The following is a 20,063-nucleotide window of genomic DNA, read 5'->3' as shown; positions in this document are numbered from 1 at the left end:
AGTCTTTGTTCTGTTAGGGTCTTCAGCTGATAGATGAGGCCCACCATTGTTGCAGGATCTGCTTTATTCCAAGTCCGCCGATTTAAATAATGATTCGCCAGGCACGGTACTTCAGGTCTGTAATCCTAGCCTTTTGGGAAGCTGAAGCTGAAGGATTGCTTGAGCCCGGGAGTTTGAGACCAGCCTGGGCAATGAGGTGAGACCCTGTCTGTACAAAAAAATAAAAATAAATTAGTTGGGCATGGTGGCACCACGCACCTGTAGTCTCAGCTTCTCAGGAAGCTGAGGCAGGAAGATCAGTTGAGCCCAGGTGTTCAAGGCTGCAGCGAGCCATGATCACACCACTGTACCCTAACTTGAATGACAGAGTGAGACCCTGTCTCGGTAGGTGGGTAGGTAGGTACATAGGTAGGTAGATAGATAGATAGGTAGGTAGGTAGGTAGATAGAGACAGACAGTAATTTCATGAAAAAACACCCTCACCAAAACATAATAAGGGTAATATTTGACCAAATACCTGGGCACTATGGCCCAGCCAAGGTGACACAAAATTAACTGTCACATCATACAACGCAGCAGTTGTACCCCTTGACATTTATTCCAGAGCAGTGAAAAACTTACTTCCGTACAAAAACGCTTGCATGATTGTTCATAGCAGCTTTGTTTGTAATAGCAAGCAGTTAGAAAAACTGACATGTCCGTCAGTAGGTGAGTGGTTCAGCAAAGCGGTACATTCCTGGAGTACTGCTCCCCCATTTAAAAAAAAAAAAAAAAAAAGAACCATTGACACATGGAACACTTTGGATGATCTCAGGGGGATTATGTTGAGTGACAAAATCAATCTCAGAAGGTCACATACTATACCGATTCCATTTATATAATAATCTTAGAATTAGAACATTCTGGAAATGGAGAACAGGTTAGTGGTTGCCAGCGGTACACATGGGTGGGGTGGGAAGATCTTCGTGGTGATGGGATAGTTCTGAGTCTCCATTGAGGTGACGGTTACACACATCTGTGCACGGGCAGACCCGGCAAGGAACCCTTTACACACTTTATCACAGTGGCAGGTCCCGGGTTTGGGTTGTACTGTACGTCATTGTATCAGATGGAACCAGCAGGGGAAACTGGGTGAAGGGTAAACCAGACCTCCCTCTGCTGTCTTTGCCAACTCCTGTAAATTCATAATTGTATCCAAATAAAAGATTTTGTTTTTGTTTTTTTTTAAAAAAAAAAAAAAACAAAACAAACCTATTTTGGCATACCTTTTATTTAACTGTATTTTATTTTGGACACAGTATTTTCCAAAAGGAGTTTGCATATACTGTGGAAATGTATGGAAAAGAATGTATAAGCTAGATAGCCTGAAGGAGAAACTGAGTTATTGAATATCTGGATTGAAATACATATTGAAGTTGTCTTGTTGTTGTCGCTGTTTTGAGACAGGGTCTTGTTTTGTCCCCCAGGCTGGAGTGCAGTGGTGTAGTCACGGCTCACTGCAGCCTCCACCTGCTGGGCTCATGCGATACTCCCAGCTCAGCCTACTGAGGAGCTGGGACCACAGTTACGCATCCCCACACCCAAATAGTTTTTCCGTCTTTTGTACAGATCAGCTCTCCTTTTTTTGTCCTGGCTGAAATACTTATTGAATTTGTATATACAGTTGACCTTCTGTATCTACGGGTTCTGTATTCATGGATTCAACCAATGGTGATTGAAATTATGTTAAAAAAATATTAAAAATATTGAAAATATTTAAAAATAGAAATAATTCAATAGTAAAAAATATATAAACAATACAGTATAACAGTTTTTTACATAGCATTTACATTGTATTAGGTATTACAAGTAATCGAGATGATTTATATGGGTGGATGTGTGAAGGTTATGTGTTGATATGACACCATTTTATGTTAGAGACTTAAGCATCTTTGGTTTGGATTTGGGTATCTTCAGGGATTTATTGAACCAGTCTCCCACAGGTACTAAGGGATGACTGTATAGTCTGCCCTCTTTTAAATGCTGCTTTAAAATATTATCTCTAGGCCGGGCGCGGTGGCTCAAGCCTGTAATCCCAGCACTTTGGGAGGCCGAGACGGGCGGATCACGAGGTCAGGAGATCGAGACCATCCTGGCTGACACGGTGAAACTCCGTCTCTACTAAAAAATACAAAAAAAACTTAGCCGGGCGAGGTGGCGAGCGCCTGTAGTCCCAGCTACTCGGGAGGCTGAGGCAGGAGAATGGCGTAAACCCGGGAGGCGGAGCTTGCAGTGAGCTGAGATCCGGCCACTGCACTCCAGCCTGGGCGACAGAGCGAGACTCCGTCTCAAAAAAAAAAAATATATATATATATATATTATCTCTAAACTTAAATTACTAAAGATAAAAATTCTTGAGGCCAGGCATGGTGGCATTTGCCTGTAATGGCAGCTATTTGGCCAGCTGAGGTGGGAGGATCCCTTGAGCCCAGGAGTTGGAGGCTGCAGTGAGCTATGATCCCACCACTGCACTCCAGCCTGGGTGACAGAACGAGACCCTGTCTCTTGAAAAAAAATTTTTTTAATTTCTTATGTTAAGATTTCTTTTTTAATTTGTGAAAATATTCACTTGATTGGCTTTGAATTACTTACTAGATAACTTAGTATACACCTTTTAAGTATAATCTTCATGATCTTTTCAGCCTGTCATTTATTTAAATATTATATAAATTATTATGAAAAAATTTGGATTACTGTATGAATAATTTTGTTATTATGCTTTTGTTTGAATAATGTTGTTATCATGCTTCCTGATGAACAATATTATGGCTTTTATTTTTCCCAGTATTCTTCAGCATCCAAATATTCTTCAGTGTGTTGGACAGTGTGTAGAAGCGATCCCCTACCTCCTGGTGTTTGAGTTCTGTGACTTGGTAAGTTTTTAGAAGGAATTCAAGTTCGAGCATTCTAAGGTTGTACTCAAGCATTTTTGACAGATGGACATGCTGGATGAGGGGTTGCTTTCATGTCTGTCCCCCACTTGAAGAACTTTATGATGCGTTACTTTTATTACCTTTGGTGATAGTGACAGTGTTGACTGACACTTACATAGTGGTTTGTTACACTCCAGTCCCTGTGCTAACCTATTTAGTTGCCTTACCACACTTAATGATAACAAACTCCAGAGTTAGGTGCCAATATTTGTCCATACTTTACATGTGATGGCCATGTTGTGGATCAAGTGTGTAGCAGAGCCAGAGCCAGAGCTTGGATCTAGATGTGCCCCTCCTAAGAGCTTGAACTGAGCTTGAGACATCTTGAAACACTTCAACCCCCTGAGAGCGCCGAATCTCTTTACCTCAAGTACTCCTGATCCGTCAGCATCTGAAAATAGCAAATGTATGTGACATTTATATGTTTAAAGAATTAGATTTATTTTCTTAAAAACTTTATTTCTTAGCATGATAATATTATTTATTGAGACAGTTGGAAAGATTGTTCTTTGTGCAGTTTTATGAATAATTTCAATAGTAATTTCTATGTGAAATTTCCTCTGAACATCTTTTCCCGCATGCAGAAGATTTCGTCTTTTTTAAAAGCCCATTTTTAGCATGTAATTGTTATCTTCCAAAAACAGTGGTGAGCTGTTAATTGGATGAGTCAGGTTTTAATGGATTTCTTTGCATCATCTCAGTTTTCAGAACATTAAAACTTCCGTGGCTGTGCATAGAAAAATAGGAGTACCCCAAAACAAATTCCCAGTTAAGTCAAATAACATTTTCATCTGTTTAAATAAAGAACAGTAAGCATCGTGATTTTTTTGTTTTAATTCCTAAGTGTGATTCGAATATTTCTCTCATTGGCAGAGGTGGTTGATTAATAAACTTGGTAACATTAGCTTTCATTGGATTATGTAATAGTGACCCTCAAATATCTGTGGCTCATAGCAACTAAGTAGTTCTTGCTCGTCTTAGGTGTTGGCTTTGAGTCAGCTGTGGCTCTCTTTGGGCTGCGTTCGTCTTCACTCCAGGATCAGTGTTTTTTTGTGCCTGTAGATGCTGGAAAAGAAAAAAGAAAAAGTGTATTCTGATGTCGTTCCTTAAAGTATTGTTTCTGGGTCCTCTGGGTCAAGTTTGTGAGGTTGTTTAAGTCTCTCGTATCTTCTGATTTGGGGGAAGGAGTGTGGAGGGGGTTTGAGTCAGTTTTCTGTCGGTTACTGAGAGAGGCTCTGGTTATAGATTTTCCTTATAATTCTGGTTGTTTTTACATTTTGGTGCCGTTATGTAGGCATGAACATTTAAGGTTGGTATAATTTCCTGTAATTTGAACCTTCTGTCATTATGAAGGGGCTCTCTTTAAGGTTAAAAGCGTTAATAAAGATAAAGTCTGCTTTTATTGATACTGATATAGTTAGACCAACTTTCTTTTGGTTAGAATTTGCCTGTCAAATTATATTTTTGTCAATCCTTTTCTTCTCTGGTTTACACCTCTTGTAAATAGTTTGTTGTTAAAAATGTTTAAATCTTGCAATTTTGGTCACTTAAAATGGAATATGTAGTTCATTTACATTTCTTGTAATTAGTGCGATATTTGTAATTTTATCTACCTATTTGGTATTCTTTTTTGTACTGTTTTACAATTTTTCTTCTTTGCTTTTTTTCTATTCTTCTTTGGAATTCTCAATTGTTTTTGTTTGTTTCAATTTTCCCCATCTACAAGTTTGGACTTTAGATATTTTCCTTAATTTTTTGTGTGGTCACACTAGAAATTACAACATGCACATTTTTTAACCTAACAAAGTCTAAAATTAATATGTTAATCCTGCCCCAAAGGAGCTGGAACCTCCTAGAGCTCTCTCTCTATGTAAGGAAAACTGGAATTACACCTACTTTTCTGGGCCACCCCATATTCTCTGCCATTGTGGAGGGTGCTTATTCATTGGACACTTAACTGGAGTAAGGCAGCTGCACCCTGGAGATGCTGAGACTCAGTGTGCTTGTCCTCCAGGTCCCCCAGTGAGAGGTGACACATGATCAATTATTTAGTAGAGGTGTGAGAGCTAAGAGGAAGGAGTTCGCACTGGGATTTCTCAGGGGTTTATTGCATATTATTATATAATTGGTTTTGATAATCTCAACATGATCAGAGTTATAAAATGTATGATCCTAGGTTATTGTGATATAAAAATAGCTTCCCTTTAGTCTAGCTCTGTGTGACCCATGGTAGGTGATTTTGGCACTGACACAGAATCAACAAAAAAAAGTTAGGACACAGAGACGCGCCCTTAGGTGACGAGGCAAGTCTGCTTGTCAGAGGCCCACTATTCTGAGATGTTTCATGTTGCCTTTTTTGGTCCCTAAGCTCCTTATATTAATTATAAATAACACTTGAGGCATATTCTTTGTGAGTGACCATCACAGAAATAGAGCTGGAGTCAGCGTCTATTTGACAATCGCCCGTTTCCCGGCTGATGGAAGTGGCTTGGAAAACTATCTCATATGTTTTAGCATTTTCCAGTTCTTCTTTGCCCGTCTGCATCTGTCCCTGAAAGTTCCAGCAGACAATGTTAGTTTTTTCATATAATGGTCAAAGACCTTGGCCACTCTGCTTCATGTTTTTTTCTGAATGGGTTCAGAAGATGGGCTTTGTTTTAATGCTATTTTAATTTATTTTTTATAGCAGCTGTCCTTTTTGGGAGTAGTAATTTAACCTGTTTTATAAAGAAACACAAAAACATAGCGAAATAACTCCTTATGTTACCACAAATGACCCAGTATTGACAAAATTCTAGAGTATTATTTGTATCTTTATCTTTGTACAGACATCATTTTTATGAAAATATAAGAAATACATCTGTTCTTTAACTCAGCATCCTTGTAATTTTTTCCCCAGCCATTTTAGAGCTCAGACTTAAATACATGTTATTCAAATACTTAGACTAAGTAGTCAAAGCATAGTAACTTACCTAGATTTGATTGGCTCTTATACTTTGGGGTGAATATTATACACACAGCCTTCTAGAATGAACAGATGTGACTTCATGAAACACATTTTACGTGACCCTCGTAAGTCAGTCGGGAATGTTCACTTATGAACATCCTGAGGAGCTCTGGACCCCACCAAAAACTTCCACTGGCAGTGCAGAGCTAATAGCTGTGTTTAATTTAAGCATCCCACCAATTGTACATTGATCAATACAATTTTTTAAACAATCATTGTTCCTCAAATAATTAAAAATACAATTACTATATGATCCAGCCAGTTCCACTTCTGGGGATATATACAAAAGAAGTGAAAGCAGACCCTTAGGCAGATATTTGAACATGTTATTCACAATAATGGATTATTATCGAAACCACTATTCAAAGTAGCTGGGAGGTGGAAGCGGCCAAGTGTCCATCGATGGGTGAATGGATAAACCAAATCTGCTCTGTGCAATAGAGGATTATTAAAAGGAAGGAAATTCCAACACAGGCTACAGCATGAATGAACCTTGAGGCCATTATGCGAAGTGAAACAAGCCAATCACAAAAAGACAAGTTCTGTGTAATTCTACTTACAGGAGGTACCTAGAGTAGTGAGATTCTTAGAGACAGAAAGTGGAAAGGTGGGTGCCAGGGGCAGGCTGGGGCTGGGAAATGGGGAGTTGTTTAATGGGTGCAAAGCTTCAGTTTTGTGAGTTGAACAAGTTCCGGAGGGGGCTGGCGGTAATGGTTGTGCAGCAAGGAGAATGTTCTTAACTCTGGAACCGTAAACTTAGACATGGTTACAATGCCAAGTGGTATTTTATGCATTTTTTTTTTACCCCAGTAGAAAAAAGATGGATAATTACCTCCCACAATTTAAGGCGCCGTGTCAGGTGTTACCTGTGTTAAGAGGAGGCTAGGATGCCCTTTGGAAATCTTTGGTTATCACTTGGCATGGCCAGTCTTATGTCAGGGTCAAGGTCATAAACACAGGGTGCCACCAACTTGTCCAGCAGTGAGAGGTCACATTGCTTCCTTGGTCAATTTCATACATATCACTTCTGGGCCCTCGTAAACTTGAAGAGGAACAGATTTTCCAGCAGCAAGGACTAGGGGCCTGACAGGGTTCTTGACACTGAAGTCCAGTTTCTCTGGGCTCCCACTGTGTGGCAAGAGCGGTCAGGTAGCACCAGCCCAGGGAGCCAGAGAGGATATCCACCTGAAGGGACCAAGGGTTGTCCCATGGGACACACCAAAGTCTCACTTTGACACTGAGCCTGGATGACCCAAAACCTGCCCAGGAACAGGCCTTTCTGATCAGAGGGGCATAACCCAAAGCAGGACCTGCCCCCTGGCCACAGTCCAAAGGACACAGAGGGCAGCGGACCGGGCTCTGTAAAAAGCTGCTGTGGCCATTGTGAAGGACCGGCTATCTCTGCCTGTCTTAGCAGGTCAAGAGCGATTGAATGAACAGTGGCCTTTTCAGTCGTCATCCTGCAGTCATCATGCCCAGTGATAACATCTCCCAAGTAGAAAGGAGAACATATTTTTGCACTTACTTAATTCCTTGTGAGATGGAATTAACCAGCCTGTTTTTAAAAGGCACTTAATCATGGAATTTTTATGAAAGTAAATGAAAACTCTTCTGAGTGCTTTTGGTAACTGGCCTGCAGCCACAAATTTGCATTGCTGACGGCGGCAGTGTTTATGAGAGGAGCCAAGAGATGACTGGAGGGTGTTTTATAGAACTTGTTGCCATGGCAGGTACACACCGCTCTCAGGTGAATATCAAGGCAATGAGACTTTTGATTAAGGATCACTCACTCAACAAAAATGGATTGAGCAAATTCAAAGTGCCAGAAGCTGCCTGGTGCTTTAAGGAACACAGAAGTGAATAAGCCCCTGACTTGCCTGCTCTGATGTTCGTTCTGCCACTCACTGGTTTATCACCTTGGAAAATTCCTTAACCTCTTCTGTAAAATGGTGGTAATACTGTCTCCCCTTAGAACTGCCCTGATCGTTAAGTAAGATGATGGATGAGATTACCGAGCACAAGGAGTAAGTCATGGCCATTTTTAGTTATTAAAATTGATTGATTCTAATTATTAAATAAATAGAAGTATGGGAGTCCTAACCAGCATCACTGGGGAAGGCTTTGCAAAGGAAGTGTGGAGACGGACGTTGTGCCCTGGTGGCGAGGCCGGCTGGGTCTGTTGGGAAGGCTCGAGAGGAAGGGGTGAGGACAGGGAACAAAGCACTCTGGAGACCGGGCTGCCGGCGGGGGAGAAAGAGGAGGATGTAGACTAACCTTTGCCACGTCCTAATCTTTCTTATTGGTCAGCAATTTCTTCAGCTCCATCACCTGGCTCCGGAGCAGATGATACTGTGTTCTTGAATGTTGTATACTGAGCTCGTTTACTAAATTCAGCCAGTAAAACACGGAATCAGTTTCTGAAGGCAGTTTGCAGTGGAGAAGGGGAGGGCGTCCACTGGCTGTTCTTTGACAGCAGCGTGTTGCTCTGTGGGACTTGCACTCTTCCATCTCTCATGAAGAGCGGTGACTTGGGGGCAGAATCAGAGGAGCTTAGACTCTTGGGCTCTTAGACCTGGAAGGAACCTTGGCCACTGCCCACAGCGGGGAGTACGATGGGGAAGGTCTGAGCTTTCTGGGTCAGGCCTGGTGCTGGGCATTTAATGTGTGTTCCGATCGAGTGAGTTGTCTTGACAATGCCGTGAGACGCGTAGGAGTAGCTTCAGTCTACAGATGAGGAAACTGAGGCTGAGAGAGAGAAGGGACTGACCAAAGAATCAGACCCAGGCCGCTGTGTCAGGGTTGGTGCTGGACTAGCCTGAGGGCGCAGTTACTAGTGCCAAAGTGAGTGTGCTTATGGGTGGCTTGATTTTATTCTAATTTTATTGTATTGTTTTAAAATTAGAGATGGGGTCTCACTATATTGCCCAGGCTGGTCTCAAGCGATCTTCCCACCTCAGCCTCCCAAAGTGCTGGAATGACCTGGCCCTGTGTGCTTTTATACCAGGTGGTTTCATGCCACCACCAGCGGGAGGCCTCCATTTTAGAATCAGCCTTTGGTGCAGAAATGCCTAATTAATGGGCAGCTCTTCTTTATGAATGTAGTTATTAATAAGCCCATGCACCAGGGCACCTCAGGTCAGCAATTTCTCCTCAGGCACCGGGCACACCAAGATGGATGACGTGTCATTGCCCCTAAGGAGCTCATGTAGAGAAGAGGGGACATGGAGTCACGGTGGAACAGGCGTGAGGAGGGCCAGGGGCACAGGTGGACGGGGTCCCTGACCAGAGCCAGCAGAGGGGAGGCCTGTGCTGGACGACCACATGGGTTGAGGTGTGGGGGTGACTGGGTGGGGTCTCTGTTCCCAGTCCCTGGGTCTGCCCTGTTCCGGTGCCTGGCCCTGTGCTGGGGCCCTGCCAATGGCCTTGGCCCTCCCCATACCTGGCTGCAGCCCGGGCACTACGGCCTTGGCCCTTGCTGACAGTCTGCTCCAGCTGCCTCTAGCCAGGCCCTTCCTATCTTCCCTGGTACCTGCTCCCCCTCCCCTGCATTTCGTCCATCGGCACTGCTTCCCCATGTGTGTGGCCAGCCGGCTCCTAGGTCCTGTCTTCTCCCCGTCACTGCAGTGACAGGTCATCGCTGCTTATAACCAAGGTGTGCACCTGTAGCTGAAGCACCAGTGACATGGGGTGGCCGCTGTGATCTCAGCAGAGGTTCTCTGGCGCCCTCCTATGGTGCTGGGGCAGGCTGATGGGGGCCTCACTGTTGTCTGTAAAAGTCTAAAAAGAAAAACACTTAATAGAAAAAAAACTTACAGAAATAAAAATATTTTTGTACAACTGTACAATGTGTTTTTGTTTTAAGCTAAGTGTTATTACAAAAAGACTCAAAAGTTTTAAAAAATTAAAAAGTAAAAAAGTTACAGTAAGCCAAGGTTTATTATTGAAAAAGAACAATTTTTTAATATAAATTTAGTGTGGCCTAAGTGTCTCTTGAGCCCAGGAGGTCAAGGCTGCATACAGAAATACTTGCCATCATGTTACAGTGGCTTACACTATTCGGTGCAGTAACATGCTCTATAGGTTAGAAGCCTAGGCTGTAGCAAGAAACCACCCTATGTAGCCTTGGGGTACAGTAGGCTGACCATCTAGGTTCGTGTGACGTTTGCGCTCTGTGACGTTTGCACGATGGTGAAATTGCCTAACAACACATTTCTCAGAAGGCATCCCCAGTGTTAAGTGATACATGACTGTATTTTAACTGAGTTTTAGAATAATCTAGACTCTCTGTTCTCAAAGTAACATTTACTATACAAAGATAAACTTTCAAAGAGAATCAGATTTTACTTAAGGAATATTATTTTTGGCCGGGCATGGTGGCTCAAGCCTGTAATCCCAGCACTTTGGGAGGCCGAGGTGGGCGGATCACGAGATCAGGAGATCGAGACCATCCTGGCTAACATGGTGAAACCCTTTCTCTACCGAAAATACAAAAAATTAGCCAGGCATGGTGGTGGGCGCCTGTAGTCCCAGCTACTCGGGAGGCTGAGGCAGGAGAATGGTGTGAACCCGGGAGGCGGAGCTTGCAGTGAGCTGAGATCGCGCCACTGCACTCCAGCCTGGGCGACAGAGCGAGACTCCATCTCAGGGAAAAAAAAAAAAAAAGAATATTATTTTCCCAAATTAAGTGTCTTTGGCTAGCTTTAATGTACAGAGTAATGAAGTAATAAATTTAAAAGCCCAGTAAAAATGTGAAATTTCAGATTTACTCCTAAATTCATTCTTCTTAGATTATTACATGGAAATGATAGGATGGGGCTGCCTTGGGAAAACAGTTGTCCCGACTTTAACCTGTAGGGCATCATTTAGAATGTCTGCACAAGTGTTTTTTCTTTTTTCTCCCATTCATTAAGCAAATATTAAACACATGCTGTGTGCCCAACACTGTTCTAGGTTCTAGAGACACAATAGGGAATAGATGGAGTCCTAGCCATGTCTAGCTTGCTTTCTAGTGGTAGAGACAGACAAAGAAAACAGCAGGGAGGAACCCAGGCTATCACGGTTGGATTTATGTTTTCAGGGACTGGCTTTGGCTGCTCAAGCGAATGGGTGCAGGGAGGCCGCAGTGGGACTGGCGCAGGCATGTCCTCAAGGTGGCGGCGTGCAGGGACCAGCACCACAGAAGCGGAGGCATGAGAGGTAGTTTGAAAACAGACCCAGAACTTGGTGACGGGTTGGATGTGGCCCCCTAGAGGCAGAACTCACCAATGACATCTTCACTTTTTGACCCACTGGGAAAACGGCGATGCCGCTTACTGAGATTGGCGGAGGTTTGTGCCGAGGACTCTTAGACAGCAGTGAGGGAAGTCGAGTCAGGAGATGAAGGGCTGGGCCAGAGAGGTGTACGGGAGGCATGGACTTTCAAGCCATGGGGTGGCTGAAACCCCTGGGCAGGGAGCGTCCCCAGGGCTGAGGACCAAGATGGAGCTCTGGGGTCCTTACGGATCAGCGAGAGGAGGGAGAGCCAGTCGGGAGGCCGAAGAAGGAGCGGCCAGTGGGAAAGGAAGAAACGCAGGAGGTTGCGGTGCCCGAAGGCTGGTGACGAAGGACGTGTTTAAGCAAGGAAGGAATGGACCCGTCTCCATTAACGCTGGTGAGATGAGACCCAGCCAGCTCTGCTTGGGGAGAAGTGGGCAGGTCACTCCTTGATAGGCCTGGCCAGAGCAGCTGCTACTGAATTGTGGATGAAAGTGCGTCTGATGGGGGCGAGGGGTTCCTCAGCAAGGAGCCAGGACCGACCAGGCTTCAGAGGAGTTTAACCACAGAGAGGAGAGAGAACTGGAGGGCTGGGGAGGGGAGGGCTGGGTTTACCTGGGAGGTGTTTGGGCGCCAGAGCAGAGAGAAGAGATGGACTCTCGAGAAGATTGAGCTTAGAAAGGCACAAGGACGAAGAATCCATGGCAACCAGAGAGGAGATGATGTATAAGGTTATGGATGCCAGTGGGTGGGGGGGACCAGTGGGGCTGAGAAAAAATAGACGCAGGCAAGAGAGCTGCTGGGAGGGAAGAGAGGCCCCGGGCTGCGCGGAGGCGTGGCGGCGTCAGCTGCCCCAGTATGCAGGTCTTCTGTTTCATTAGCAGAAGCGGGGGTGTTGCGCTGTCTGTATCATTCTTTCATCCTTTCAATAAAATTATTGAAAATTATGTTTTTCCCCCAGAATCGTCCTGTTAAACATACAGATGACTTTAATTTTTCAGTTCTAAAGCTATTTACTTGTTAACTTTTTGCACTGTTTTGAAATTAATTCATGGCTCCCAGTGTTCTGCAGAAAAGCTATATAAAGCCCGCCCTGGCCATTCATGTCAGCATTGAGGAGGGGACTTGCAAGGAACCCATTTACAGGTGTTTGAATGACTCATTCCCCGAAGGCATTGCAGGTCACTTGCTCTGTTGCTGGAGTGCTTGGTGTAGCGCTCTGCTGCCATCTAGTGTCATAAGTTTTCTTTCGGGAGTTTTTTGGGGGGTTTTGGGAAGCTGAGAAATGTATAAAACATGGATAAAGGAATGTTTATTTTAATTCAGAATACTTTGCTGTTCTTGGTGAGCTTTTTTTCTTTAAACAATGGACCGTAATAATCACCATTATTATCATCATTATATTACTAAGCACCATTAAAATACAAATGAATCAGATATCTAAATATAGGTTTGTCCGTTTTGGATAGAATGAATCAAATTTTAGTACTTGCTTAACATAAACATCTTGACTCTAATTAAAGATTTTATGTTGATTTTTCCTTTTAAACTGCGGTCCCAGGGGAGCTCTACTGACCTTTCTGGAACATAGAACTGACCCTGGATCTTACACAATCCATCACAAGTCTCATCCGTGAGAACTATGACCAGGGGCCTCCAGTAATCTTTGATGTTATTCCCTATTCCTGGGTTAAAGATATTTTTGCCTGGAAGGTACTGATTTTATCTATTCTTAAGGAAAACCCCCTTCTGTTGATTATATTCTGTCCTTGAGTGAAATTTGGGAAGTGAACTATTATGGAGAGAAGACATTTTAAGAACAGCAAGTGGTGGTGAATATACCTTAGGTATCCTTGAGAAGCAGCCACGCCCAGTCTGTGCTTCCTCTGCCTTCATGGCCGGAGCCGCAGTTCACTGCCTGCCAGCAGCTGCTGTTGGTTTTGAAGGCTGGCCAGATTCGGCCCAGCATAACCATGTTTTCGTGTGAGAGCAATTTTTTCCTTAGATGGGTGTTGGTGGCGGAGGGGTTAGGCAGAAGAATTTCATTGCCGTTTCATTGGTAATGTAGGTAGACTTGGGCTTTGTTCATGTTTACTTTCTGTACAGGGTACCTTATGAAACTCCCATCCGCCTGTAGTCCTGGAGTTTTCTGCTGGAATTTTTCTGGGTGAATTTAATTGTCTTCTGAATCATTTGTTGTCCTTCCAACTCCCAAGCTCCACAGAGCCTAACCTGGATGGAGGGTCATATTCATATGTTTTTACAAGGAAAAAAAATGTCTGTTTCTCCTCTGGAGTGGCTTCTGATTTCGTTGGGAACAAAGGAGAGGGCACCACATTTGGAAGGAATATGTGAAGGACAGTGATACCAGGTGCACGGCACCGAGGGAAGGCCACTGCTCCCCTAGCAGAGCAGTCATGTGACGCTTGGGAGACCCCTGCAGATTGATGGGATTGACCTTCAGTTGTTTTATATTCATTCTTACAAAATACATTGATGTTGTCTGCATACTGATTTAATTCACTTGCTAAATAGAACTTTCTTGACTAGCTGGTAAACTGAAAAGTAGAATTAGCACAGCCCTACCATTTATTAGCTCTGTGGCCTTGGGCAAATTTCTTACCCTCCCTAAGCCTGAGTTCCATATCTGGTAAACATCTCAAATTGTATTTGCAGTAACAAGTGCAAAAACTCCTAACACAACGCTTGGCTCAGGGCTCAAAGCACAAATGGTGGCGACTATTAATACCAACATTATCACTCGTGTAAAGATCTTGGAAACTGGGAATGGAAACAAATTTAGATTCTTGGAGTGGACCTAGAAGTTACCTCAGAATGTACTCAGTATTAAATACGGGCAAATGTTTGTAAAGGAATACTGTGTTTTAAGGTTTTATTCTGGGAGGTATTTGATAAATCGACTATCTTCAGTAACAGTTACAAGACATGTACTCTTTAGTTGGTCAAGGAAAATGCCCTTCCTCAGGAGTCTTTTCTTTTTTCTTTTTTTTTTCCCTGCTCTCTGCCTCCAGGAGTCTTTTCTTGACTCAGATTTAAAGAACACTGAAAGCCATTGGCTTGCTTTCTAAATTTTATTAACTGACTCGAGGAAGCTTTAATTTGGAATGAAATTGTATCAATAAATATTTAATCACGTGGTAAGGAGAATATGGAAGATTTTGTTCCCTCAAAAGGGTATTCCCCATAACAGCTATACTGTAAACTCCCCAAAACATAATGTCCTAAATGAAAATCATGAAATAAAGGCCGGGCGCAGTGGCTCAAGCCTGTAATCCCAGCACTTTGGGAGGCTGAGATGGGTGGATCACGAGGTCAGGAGATCGAGACCATCCTGGCTAACACAGTGAAACCCCGTCTCTACTAAAAAATACAAAAAACTAGCCAGGCGAAGTGGCGGGCGCCTGTAGTCCCAGCTACTCGGGAGGCTGAGGCAGGAGAATGGTGTGAACCTGGGAGGCGGAGCTTGCAGTGAGCTGAGATCCGGCCACTGCACTCCAGCCTGGGCGACAGAGCGAGACTCCGTCTCCAAAAAAAAAAAAAATCATGAAATAAAGACAGCATAACAGAGGGAAGTCTTGGAGGAGGCCTGGGGAGCCCCACAGTGTCATGGCCGTGTGCTGGGTGTCTGACTGTAAGTTTGTTTATTTTCCTGCTCAGGTTGCTCCCCTTTGAAGAGCAGGCTTGTTAACGTGGTGAGTTTTTCCTGGAGTGGCTGGAATGTTCTTTCTCTTCACCGTCTCAGGACAGCACAGGGTCCTGGGAAAGGTGGGGGAGACCTGAAGCAATTGTTGCTGTACTACCTGGACGTCTCCTTTCCCGCCCATTTTTCTTTCCTTCTCTCCCACTCCATTGCTCCTCCAAGCTTTGGCAGTAGCCACAGCGCCTTCTTGATGAAGTGCTCACTGCCCAGGGGCTGCCTGGAATCCATAGAACAAGCAGTGTGAGTGGCACCATTTCTTAACATTCTCTGTGTCATCTCTTAGGTAACCTGGGAATTTCTCTACTTCTGCACGGCGTTTCGTTTAAATGTGCGTCATTGCACAACTATCTTTTTAAAAACTGTTTTGTTTTCCATGTGTTTATATGACAAAAATGTTAACCAGTTAGAATGTTCCTAAAAGCATAATAGTGGTCTATAGTTTTGCAGTGTTGGGTTGGAACTTCTTTAAATACAAACAAAACAAGTTTCTAATAATCTTAACAGTTAGTATTCACTGAGGCACGTATTTAAGTGCTCACTTTGTTCCTGTGGTTCGTTTTGAAACTCAAGCGGGCTGACTTTTGCAGGGCGACCTGAAGGCGTATCTGCGCACCGAGCAGGAGCACATGCGGGGGGACTCACAGACCATGCTGCTGCAGAGGATGGCGTGTGAGATTGCCGCGGGGCTGGCCGCCATGCACAAACTGCACTTCCTGCACAGGTGGGTCCCTACGCCAGAGGTGCACGCCCCACACAGCGCCGGCGGGACAGTCCAGAGAGGCTGCCGGGTTTGTGAAACTTAAGGAGGACAGGTGGCAGGATGAACCCAGCTCATGCAGGTAGAAGCGATCTCGTTCTTGCCCATGTCTGGATGAGGGTTGAGTTGGGCTTCATTGAAACCAGTACCAGGGAATAAGATGTCTTAATACATTTATTATTTCCAGAATTTCAAAGAATGTGAACGGTTGTACCTGCCTCAGAGTTGGGAGTAAACAGTCCCGATCCACCACGTGACACCTTGCGTGTTTCATCCTTGCCACACCAGCTTTAGGCTTCTGGTGCTACCCACCCAGTTTCTCAGTGCATCCCAGTTCACATTCCTGAGAAAGGAAGAGAGAATCTCTGGGCCAGCAGCCTCTGTGTGCACAAGGTCATAGCACTGAAGGGTGGGCTGTAGGTGCCCATTCGGAAGCAGAAGTGTCACGGGGTCCGATCTGAAGAGGCCCCCCTGGGTGGGGGGTCAGGCTGCTTGTGGGCAGCACAGCGATCTGTGTAGCACATTTCTGTGGCAACCTTCCAGGCCCCACTTGAATGACCATAGTTCTTTGGAGCACGTTGTATTTTGTTCAGATCATCGATGGTGATTTTCGTAATTAAAATACCAAAGGACTTGGAGTCCTATCTCAAATGATGAGTCTGTTCTGTGAACCCAAAAGGAGATTTCTGCTTACTCTCCTCTAGGCTTTTCAGCTGTGCTTTATGTTTAAAAACAACACATTACGTTTAAAATTATTTCTTAGGTCTCCAGGAAAACCAGGCAGTATTTCTTTAATTGACTTTAAGTAAATCATTTAACTCTTAGTAATCCATTGGCCTAAAAAGGAACACCTGTGTGTCTTGACTTGAAGGGAGTGTATGAAGTATTCTATTTTTTTTTTAATTTATGTATTATGTTTTTGAGACGGAGTCTCTCTCTTTTTTTTTTTTTTTTTTTTTGGGGGGGGTTTTTTTTTTTTTTTTTTGAGACAGAGACTTGCTCTGTCACCCAGGCTGGAGCGCAGTGGCATGATCTTGGCTCACTGAAAGCTCCACCTCCCGGGTTCACGCCATTCTCCTGCCTCAGCTTCCCGAGTAGCTGGGACTATAGGCACCCACCACCACACCTGGCTAATTTTTTGTATTTTTAGTAGAGACAGGGTTTCGCTATGTTAGTGAGGATGGTCTTGAACTCTTGACCTCGTGATCCACCCGCCTCGGCCTCCCAAAGTGCTGGGATTACAGGCGTGAGCCACCGCACCCAGCCGAGACAGAGTCTCTCTCTATCACCCAGGCTGGAGTGCAGTGGTGTGATCTCAGCTCACTATAACCTCCACCCCTGGGGTTCAAGTGATTCTCCTGCCTCAGCCTCCTGAGTAGCTGAAACTGTAGGCACATGCCACCAGACCTGGCTGATTTTTGTATTTTCAGTAGAGATGGGGTTTCACCATGTTGGCCAGGCTGGTCTCAAACTGCTGACCTCTGATGATCTGCCCACCTCGGCCCCCCAAAGTGCTGGGATTACAGGTGTGAGCCACCGTGCCTGGCTTGAAGTATTCTATTTTGTAAAAAGCAGATTTCACAGTAATATATTTGTAGTGTGATTCCATTTTTTTTTTAAGTATGAAAACACCTGGTTGTATTTCTAGAGGGGTGTGTGTATAAACAGGCATGGAAAAGTACTGTGCCTATCAGACTCTCAACATTACTTCATGGGGGCAAGGAGGAAAATTATTAACCTTCTTCTTACACATTTATATCTTGTTTGATTTACAATAGTACACAAATCATTCTGGTAAAGTGTTTTTTTTTTTTTTTTTTTTTTAGATGGAGACTTGCTCTTGTCACCCAGGTTGGATTCCCAAAGTGTTGGGATTACAGGCATTAGCCTCTGTCTTTAGCTTTTTATTCTCTATTTTTTTTTTTTTTTTTTTTTTAAAAGACTCAAAAAGTTACCAGTTTCTTAAGACCCAAAGCAGAATCCCTTACATGAAACTTTATAAATATTTCATAATGGAGAAAGCCTGTATTTAGTTTTTGATGTATTTTATAAGTTTATTGTCTAGCATAATTTATATTGTTAATATCTTACAAAATGCAGATAATTACTGATACTGGCTTAAGAATTCTTAAATTTTAGAGAAGGGGGTTTAATTTTAAAAGAGCATCATATTGGAATCAGCAGTGTAAAATTATCAAAGACGGCTAGAATCTGTGTGTTTTTTAAATTGGCAAAGATGTCAGAGTAAATAGTATTTTCCTATGAGTTTCAAGTTAAAGTTTTACTTAATTTCAAATCTTGTGGACTTGAGAACAAGTAAAGATGATGAGTAAATCACATAGTTTGGGTTTTATTCAAGTTCTAAAACTCAGGTTAAAGAAAATCCTTGAGGCCGGGTGCGGTGGCTCACTCCTGTAATCCCAGCACTTTGGGAGGCTGAGGTGGGCAGATCACCAGGTCAGGAGATCGAGACCATCCTGGCTAACACAGTGAAACCCCATCTCTACTAAAACTACAAAAAATTAGGCGGGCGTGGTGGCGGGCGCCTGTAGTCCCAGCTACTCTGGAGGCTGAGGCAGGAGAATGGCATGAACCCGGGAGGCAGAGCTTGCAGTGAGCCGAGATCGCGCCACTGCACTCCAGCCTGGGTGACAGAGCGAGACTCCGTCTCAAAAAAAAAAGAAAAGAAAATCCTTGAAGCCATTGACAGCTGTTTCATTTTGTTGTTAAAAAAAAAAAAAAAGTAATCATATCTATATTAAATTTCCGTTTGGGGCAAAGTTTTGTGTTTTAAGATCTTTTTTGTCAGCATATCATATAGTATATTTTTAAGTTGGAATTTAGAATATTTATTGGTTGACTTAAATTAGGACTTCCTCTGTTGGTTGAAGACAGAACAACCTACACGTCCAAGTAAAGGTCTTAACTCCGTTTGGAAACTAATCTAGTAAGGCACTCGTGGTGAAGTTGTATTTCTACCTATTCTTTAAGAAGAGCCTTAACCCAGAGTCTCAGGAGCCTGCGTCTCTGAAGTCGTGCATGTGACTTTTGGAAGGCCGTGTAAACAGCAGGCGCTGCCAGCTTGCTGCTGTGCCATTCCACTCGCCGTGCTGGCCTGGAGCCCAGGACTTGCTGTCCCCTGCCTGCCAGTCTCCTGAGCAGCCCGTCCGTGAGATGCCACCAGGTCACTGTGATGGGCTGAGCCAGGGGGTTCCCACAGGCGGCCTGTCTCCTCGCAGCAGCTCATGGAGCTGGAGACCTGAAGTGGGTAGCCTCACGGAGTACCTGGGTGACCACTGTGTACAAAAGAGCCTCTGTAGGATTTGCCCGGTTGTAGCATTACAGTTACTTTCTGCTGAGCAACACTGGGGTTAGCGTGCAGTGAACTTCCCCTGCCTGCAGAGTTCAATGACAAGGTAAGAGGCAGAGAAATACATTTAAAATCCAGTGTCAAGGTGAGAGGCAGAGAAATACATTTAAAATCCAGTGACAAGGTAAGAGACAGAGAAATACATTTAAAATCAAAGCAAAATGCACACCTGTTGCTCACTACCGCCCCAGCAGGAGAGTGGAAATCTGCGTTCTCGTTTGGCATGGTGTTTGCCGTGTTCCATGCATTTGCAGAACATTCCGTGAGGAGTGATTTGATCGTCAGGGCCACCCCAAGCAGCACGAGGCAGGTGCCATTATTAATGCCACTCACAGAGGAGAATACCGAGGCTCGGGGTGCTGAGCGGTTGGTCTGTCTCAGCCACTCATTTGATCATTTGATGAGCAGTTTGTACCCAGGCGCACATACCATGTGTGGTCATTTCTGCAGGAGGAGGAAGAGTTACTTTTGTCTGGGAAGAGTCCAGGTCAGTTTTTGGAAGGAAGTGGCGTTTTAGTGATCCTTGAAGAATGGGCATCAGTTGGAGGCTGGAGAATGTTCAGAATTGCTGGAGAAGGGAGTAGCAAGATGATGTATGTGGTAGGAGGAAGAGAAGGAAAGGGAGTTTAGGGAAATGTCAGATAGTCCAGTGTAACTAGAACAGAAGACGCAGGAGAGAAGATAGTGGGAGATAAGAATAGAGACGCAGTTTGAAACCACATTACAGAGGGCCTGAGTGCCAGAATAAGGCCTTCAGGCTGTGTTCTGTAGGCAGTAGGATGGCATGCCCACAACTTTGTGTGTGCACGTGCATGCGTGTTTAATCACTATTGCACTACAGCTTAGGCTGGTTTAGAAAGAGAAGACACTACCGAAAAGAGAACTGGACAGGAATTCATATGTGATGCATTTCCATGAAGGTTCCTTATTTCCTTTTCTACATGGAAGACTTGCTGAAGGCAGGTATTGGATCTTCCTGACCT

At 44.0% G+C, this 20,063-nt stretch overlaps 1 protein-coding gene across 1 annotated transcript in view; it reads left to right on the top strand.

The window, feature by feature from the left end:
- LMTK2 (lemur tyrosine kinase 2) overlaps nt 1-20,063 on the top strand; it is an 89,961-nt gene that overhangs the window by 34,699 nt on the left and 35,199 nt on the right. Inside the window, exons 6-7 of the mRNA XM_011985810.1 lie at nt 2,825-2,912; nt 15,541-15,674. Of these exons, the coding sequence (XP_011841200.1) occupies nt 2,825-2,912; nt 15,541-15,674 (222 nt within the window). The remainder of the gene's footprint in view (nt 1-2,824; nt 2,913-15,540; nt 15,675-20,063) is intronic.

The sequence above is a fragment of the Mandrillus leucophaeus genome, unplaced genomic scaffold (genome assembly GCF_000951045.1).
Source record: "Mandrillus leucophaeus isolate KB7577 unplaced genomic scaffold, Mleu.le_1.0 Scaffold29, whole genome shotgun sequence".
NCBI lineage: Eukaryota > Metazoa > Chordata > Mammalia > Primates > Cercopithecidae > Mandrillus > Mandrillus leucophaeus.
This window is presented reverse-complemented; position numbering and strand designations above follow the sequence as displayed.